Raw genomic sequence first — 7528 nt, forward strand, 5'->3', positions numbered from 1 at the left:
AAAATATTTTATATATCAAAATCGAGTAAAGAATCTTTCACATCTAATTCATCATAATCGAACAAGGCATCTCCTTGCACCTGATGTATCTATGACATGATCCATTATATCCGAACAAAACATCTTTTTATATCTAATATATGCACGTAACGCAAAAGCATATGAATCAGGCTAAAATTTTTACCTATGTATTCATCTTAGATAAAAATATCCAACACATATGATTCATCCTCACTACACAAAAATATTTTGTGTATTATTTTTTCATCTCGAATAAAAACATTCAATAACTATTTTTAATATAAACAACGATTATCAAGATCCTAAAATCAAAATAATAGGTGTAACTGATATGACAAATATGCAAACAAACAATTAAGCCTCTGACATATAGAGTCCAATCAGTTGAGAAACAACAATGTACCAATATGTATCACATCAATATAGCATCTAATAGTAGGATTTCCTTAATCATAATTAATACCTATAAGGATCTCTCCAAATACGACCTATCTGATTCCTTACTCTTAGAACTCGTTTTAACCTTTTTGAATTCTCAGGTTTTTCTTCATTTGACCCGAGTAAATGCAAACTTAAAGCATCGAAAAATCTTATCGGGAAGATCATTGGTGCAAGTTTTACAAGGAAACTAATGATACTAATGAGCTCCATCTAAACTCCCTGAGCTGACATCTTCCTAGTCAACCTTTGAGATCTAATTTTCCTCCAAAACTGACCCTCTTTTTTTTTTTTTTTTTTGTCTCGATTCCGAACGAAACAAAATTGGATAAAACATGTTACGTCGGGTCAACCTTATCATCTCAAATTAACGATCAAATTGGCATCGATATATATTTATCATTGTATTTATTATATACATACATACATACATATATAAGATCAAATCCTCGTATTTGGGTGGGGCCGTAATGAGATATTGAAGCCCAGTTTCGGGTGCCAAAAAAATGGGCATTGTCATATATGTAACTTTGGAATTAGGTGGCCTAATTGCGACAAGAACAATTACTAAGAGGTATACATGTACTATATCAGTATCAGTTAATGTCCTATATCAATATCAAGATTATATATACCACCAATTATCAACCAGGGATTTGGCTGATTGCAGATATCAGAAGGGTCTTCTGCAAGAACACCCAGAAAATAACAATATTTTACTGATTATTACACATGAAAAGATGCTACACCTCACCATTATCAACAAGGGAACAACAACAGAAATCTGATGCAAATATACAGTGATGAACCATACGGTAACATAGTTACTATTGAGAAAGTTGGTTTGGCTAATCGAACAGGAGATACGACAAGGCAACACTCTTTAGCTCAGCAGCAATATCTTATGAGAAGCATTGCGGGATGCTCGAGAGGTTGTGCTATCGGCTAATATTTGGTGTCTATTCCACGGCCAACGTGCTTATATCTCACATGGGTTCTTGGACGTGCACAACTGAAAATTCACAAACCATGAGAGAAATCAGCGTACCAGTTTGATACATATGGAGCATTATGATAGTTCATCTGAGAAGAATATGCTATGACTATGTTCACCGTTTCTGTATATATACAGTAGTAATGCAAAGAATGTCAAAACCACTGAATCAGTTCATGTTATCTTAGTTCCTCAAACATAGAGCCCGGAAAGAAATATAATAAATAAATTTAAAAGTATATCATCTGAATGGTACAATATTTAGAAGTTTAAATCAAGAACACAGGAAAAAGGAGATTCTTCTCATCTGTTAACAAACTCAGTCATCTTTATAGTTGTCGAGCAAATAAATTTGACCAAGCATAGAGTTGATAAAAATCTCAATTGTCATCATCACTGATTAAAAGAAAATCTTATTCATGGGATTCGATCTAAAATCCTACTTGTTCCCCTTGTTGCTGAAAAGACCCAATAATATGCAGGTTTACAGTTGAAAAGGATCAAATTATTAGCATCATCTTCCCTTTTCCATTTCTTCTTTTAGACTTGAGAAAAACAAGAGGTCCACTCTCACCAGTAATATAAGAATCTACCACCAAGACATACTAAAAATCAATTTTCTTGATCGGCCACTCTGCAAGTATACGAGTAACAAAAATCTCAATCATGATCATGAACTATCTTTTCTGCTTTATAATTTAGAAACACTTACTCCACAAGATTCTTTCTTATAATTGTCCATGCTTAGTTTTACAACCAAAATTGTATAGAACAAATAATGTGTAATGGTACATATGAGCCTAACATAAAATGTTTTTCAAATAAAGGAACGACTTCCAAATCAGGCTAATATCCTGAGGTAGCAGAAGAAATCTAAAACGCTAGAGAACAGGATACGTAGGATACACAACTCAAAAACACATTTCACTCAATTCTCTGGAAACAATAAGCTACGAGTACTTTTAGTCATCAGTTAACCTTCTGTTTTGTGTTTGCCATAACAGGAATGAGTCTGGATTCACATAGCAAAGAGGAAAAAAATAAATCACAGAGGAGAATTCTGATGTGGATACTGCAACACAAATCAAGCAAATTGAGAGTGATCAGGAATCAATTCACTGTAGTTCTGCACATGAATGACTAGAGCTTGTTCACTTGAAAAGAAGTTAAATCTAGTGTGCAAGGACTATTGGTTGAGAAATCATACTTGAGGCAATAGAGAGTTGAAAGGTGACCATGAGAATATTTACCTTGATTAAGTTTTCCTGCTAAAAGGAGCATGTCAATATATGTGACAGGAAAATCGTAACATTACTCAATTTTCAGCCCAAAAATTCCTTCAGACATGCAACTTTCATCATTCTATCGGGGGTGGTTTGGACAAAATTTTGAAAATACAAACATGCTATTCCAGAAAATTTCTTTAGAGAAATACTACTGCCATTCTGTCAATGAAAAACTACAAACTACAATTAATTTTTATGTAATGGAACAGGAACTCAAGATGAGTGGTGTTTGGGTCGGAAGTGTATCCTAACACTTCTGACCTTTCACCTCTTGAAAATCTTCTGCAATAGCACTTCCTGGTTCATGCCATGTGATTCAAAATGGCCATTAGATCTGCAAGATTCTTCCTCATAAATAATGTAAAGCAGGCACTTTCGTGCATGACTTCCCAATGTTAACCCATTTAACCAAGAAATCATAATAGTGAAAATTAATGATGAAGTGAACATACAGCAAAGTACCTTTAGAATTTCCATGCATTAGCCAGCTGGTTTTGTCTTCTCACATTAATTCGTCACAGTTGAGGTGCAAAAATGCTCTGAAATGGACAGGAAGCAAATATATTGTTTAATCAGTACCAAGATACACAGAATTGTGTAATCAGGCACACTTTTAAGAAATTTAGGTATGAAGTTTCTCTCAAAAGTTCTCAGAAAAAAAAAAAATATAGGAAAATTCCAAACATAACCCTCCAAAGTGGGCAAAACTGGATCTTTTCCTTGACATGTTGAATTGTATTGCATATTCCTTTTAAACTCTAAATTGATCATAGATTTCCCTTTTTCAATGTATGCGTATTAGCTTTTTGTTCTTAGAGTCTTTTACAAGCGATCCTAAAAAGGACATTTTGCTCGGCAGAAGGTTGCCATACTATGTCAACCAAAAGGATAAGAAACGCTTCTTTGAGGCGCGACGTTTTCCACACAATTCGATCTTAACTACACACCAACTTCGTGTCATGTTGTAAGGAACCATTTTTTATTCTGACACATACACAAATACAAAGGGACATTACCTCGAGCATGGAACGGGCGACCTCCTTGGCGCGGCCGAGCAGCGAGAGACTGCCCCTGCAGGAGTGCACGGTCTGGAACTGCTCGATGCCGAGCTTGCGGGTGATCCATCCGACCTGGAAGTAGATGAACTCAGAGGAGGGGACGTCGACCATGATGCCGCCGACGTCGAACCAGACCATGAAGCGGCGGACCTGGACGCCCTCGAGACTCGCGATGCCGCCGTACTTGATGACGCCGGACACGCGGGGGGCGTAGTAGACCAGGTACTCGAAGTCGACGTAGCAGGGGCCGTAGAGCTCCACGACGAACCGGCCGTTGCTGGCGAGCGAGAAGGACTTGACGGTGTCCGGAAGAACGCCGGGCGGCAGGCCATACTCCGGAAGCAGGTCATAAACGGTGGTGCCGTTCGACGGCGAGGCCGGCGACTCAACGTGGCCAGCGGCGAGGGTGGGCAGGAAGAGGAGAGGGAGGTGAAGGAAGAAGAAGAAGAGTAACAGAAGAAGGGAGGAGGAAGACATGTCGAGCGGTATCAGAAGGAAATCAAGGGAACCCGTTTCCCGAGAAGGGTAGCTCACCGGACCTTCTAATATAAGCCAAGAGGGGGAGGGAAGCGGATTGGATCCGATCCGATCCGAATCCGAAGGTCCCAAAACAAGAAGGGTAAAGCCAAATAAGAATGAGAAGAAAGAGAACAATTATTGAGATTGCTATTATAATCTTTTCGGCTATGCTTTCCTATATTCATGTCCTTATCGATTGAAATCGAAACAAATTACGAACGATCCAATCACCGATTCTGATCGAATCTAATGCTATTGATAATTTTTTTTATAGTTTTATCTATTATTTTTCATAGATATATTATAAAAAAAAGACTTAAAATAATATGTAGAAACACGGTGGGCAAAAGAAGGGTGATTTCTTTTTCCTTGGTATGAACCGACGAGGACTTAAAAGATGGCTTGACGAGCGAGTATAGATTGGAGCATCGGGACAGGATCTAATGGACGAAACGCGTCTACCGTGGATGTGACAACATGAGGGAAGAGGGTGGGTACCAAATGCTTGTTCACATCAGTCCAAATGGTGAAAGATTACAAGCTTGGTGGGTAGGGTAGGGTAGGGGATAGCAATCCAACTTGGATTTGGACCTTGTTGATTCACATCTGCCTAAGATTCTTTGGTTTTTCTTTTTTTGATCAATTTTTATATTTATCCCCATAAATTTACTTTGAAAAATGGTACGATCTTGATATCTATATTTATCTAACTTGGTTACATTTACATCGTATTATATGCCAACTAAGATTCTTTGGTACTTATAACTTTTTATAATTGAGAGACTCTATAAATCTCAGTGATAATTAGATCTTCTTTAATCTACACTAGCTTGTATGATATTAAATAATTTTTTTTATAATTTTAAGTGCTTCATGAATGATTTGGATACAATATTACCATAGCTTCCATTGTTTATGATTATTGTATAGACTTTATTATTAATATTACATTGAGAATAGAAGATGTTCTTGTGTTGAGATAGATCTTTTTACGACGAATAATAATCTTTTTATAACACATGTCATGTATTCTCCTTCTTCCTATGTTATTTCAGCATTATCAAAATCATCAATCTTATCATCTTAGGTATCTCCTTCAAAGTTATCTTTGTGATTTACAAAGTTGACAGTCTTACAAATATGAAACTCGTTTGAATGATAATCACGCCCCCCCCCCCCCTCCCCTCCTCACATTTGAAATATTTTCCAACCATAGGTTGAGCACATGAATTGTTTATGATAGGCGAGATATGCTTAGCTTGCCTTGTTGCTCCTGCATATGTTTTGATTTGTAAGTTGTATTGACTTAATCATAATTTGCTTTTCTTTATTAAAAATAGTTTGTGTTGTCAGAAGAGAATTATTGATTAACAATTGAAGGTTGAGTCAATAACATTTTAGCCTTTAATGCAATATTGTGAGGTTTATCTACTATCCATATCGGAGTTAAAATATTCTTTTTTATTATAAATTTTAGTTTGTTGATATATTTTGTCATCGATTGCTCTTTTGATTCTTATAAGTTATATCTGGCTACAAGACGTAAGAACTTATCAGTATACTCGGTTACAGATCAAGTGCCTTGGATGCAGTTCTAGTATTGTTGAAACAACAATTGTTCATAGTTTATGGGTAAAAATCTTTTTTTGAGAAGTTACTTCATCTTTCACCATGTTTGTACAGTTCTTTTCCTTGCCTTCTTCTTGTAATATATCCTACTAAACAATTGCATATCCTTTCAGCTTGTATGTAATAAGCTTGACTTACTTGTGATCAGGAACATCCATCATCTCAAAGAAATTCTCTACTTCATAACTCCAACTAAGAAAAGCTTCAATATTGATGTGGTCATTAAAACTGGTTAAGTCTATTTTGAGAATATAATCCTCAAATAGCCTATTTCATCTGGGTGGTGCTTGATGTCTTTTATATTTTTTATTGTCATTTTTTAAGTCGTCATCATAATATTGGTTGTCATGAACGGATAGTATCACGTCGGTTGAAGTATTGAGGTTGAGCTGCACCACATCTCTTCTTTGGTTGGTTCTATGATAGTCCATAATCTCTTTTTCTTTATCCAACTTATCTTTATAAGCTAGTTGCCAACATTGAATTACGAGCACGTGTTGATTATTGGGTTGGTTGTTAGCATCAACTCCGACCCGATTGATCCCACCATCATCATGAACTCTGTTAGTGCCTAAACCCAAGTTACTGAGTATGCCATGAATCTTTTAAAGTTTCTGAGTGTTTCTGATGTTACCCATATGGTTAGCATTCTCCGATCATTATTGTTAGAGTCATTGTCATTGCCTCTATCATAAAGGTCATCACCATTGAAATTACCACTATAATCATCGATAATATCACCGTCGTTGTTGTCATTATTATAACTAAATCTCATATTGATGGATTATAGGATTGTATTTAATAAATTAAATTTTTGATACACAATATCCATTATAAGTGGCAAGTGTAGAAAATACTTTTTAATTTTTAAGGTACAAAATACCAACTAACGGAAATAAAATTTAAAAAAATACTACTAAAAATAATTATATATAGTAAACTACCCTTATAAAGGGAAAAAAAGGAAATCAATTATTTATATTATAGAAGAAGATTGTTTACACTACTTGAAAGATATTATTTTTGATATATTGAATAGGCTTAGATGAAGACTTTATTTATACTAGTTCAGGCCTTAAAAATTAGTTAACTAAATAATATGAGATAATTAAAATAAAAATGATAAACGAACAACTTTAGGCTCTTTAAAAAATAATCTTTTCATGGTATTCTTGAATGGATCTTGGTACCTATTTGAAGATTGTCATGAGATCTCTACAACCATATATTATACTCTTCAATTATTTATATATTTTAAAATATTTGAAACTCCAAAGTAGACTCCTTCATCATATTTATTTATTTTTTTCTTAAGATTGACTTGGTCAATTCTTTTATAAAAGCTTTCTTCCTATTGTTCCATATTAAATTATTTTTTAATTATGATCATAAGAAACATGTGAACGATTTTAATATTTAATATATATATATATATATATATATATATATATATATATATATATATGTATGTATAACTCCTTTGTTTTTTTTAATAGAAAGAAAGCAAAATCTGTCACTGTAAACACCCATGCTTTGTGGTAAAAAAGAGTGTTTGTCTTTTCCTTTCACTGTCTTTCGTGATG

At 34.7% G+C, this 7528-nt stretch overlaps 1 protein-coding gene across 3 annotated transcripts; it reads right to left on the reverse strand.

The window, feature by feature from the left end:
* Window positions 1-1160: 1160 nt before the first annotated feature.
* On the reverse strand, window positions 1161-4320 carry LOC103984979 (uncharacterized). Of its 3 annotated transcripts, none has more exons than XM_009402578.3 (3): window positions 3756-4320; window positions 3202-3278; window positions 1161-1471 (listed from the first exon to the last, which is right to left on the reverse strand). In XM_009402578.3, exons 1-2 carry the CDS (start codon window positions 4272-4274, stop codon window positions 3255-3257), a joined length of 543 nt encoding a protein of 180 aa, XP_009400853.2. In that variant the 5' UTR covers window positions 4275-4320; the 3' UTR covers window positions 1161-1471; window positions 3202-3254. The 3 variants fall into 3 exon arrangements, with proteins under 3 accessions (XP_009400853.2, XP_065006909.1, XP_018681424.2); XM_065150837.1 differs by lacking the exon at window positions 1161-1471 and adding an exon at window positions 1662-2087; XM_018825879.2 differs by lacking the exon at window positions 1161-1471 and adding an exon at window positions 2116-3073.
* Window positions 4321-7528: the final 3208 nt, after the last annotated feature.

Source organism: Musa acuminata, chromosome BXJ3-5 (genome assembly GCF_036884655.1).
Source record: "Musa acuminata AAA Group cultivar baxijiao chromosome BXJ3-5, Cavendish_Baxijiao_AAA, whole genome shotgun sequence".
Taxonomy (NCBI): Eukaryota; Viridiplantae; Streptophyta; class Magnoliopsida; order Zingiberales; family Musaceae; genus Musa; species Musa acuminata.

Coding starts and splice junctions, on each gene's coding strand:
- LOC103984979 (XM_009402578.3), bottom strand. CDS start 4,274: ATGTCTTCCTCCTCCCTTCTTCTGTTACTCTTCTTCTTCTTCCTTCAC. Junction 3,279..3,755: donor TCGCCCGTTCCATGCTCGAG/GTAATGTCCCTT, acceptor TGTCCATTTCAG/AGCATTTTTGCACCTCAACT.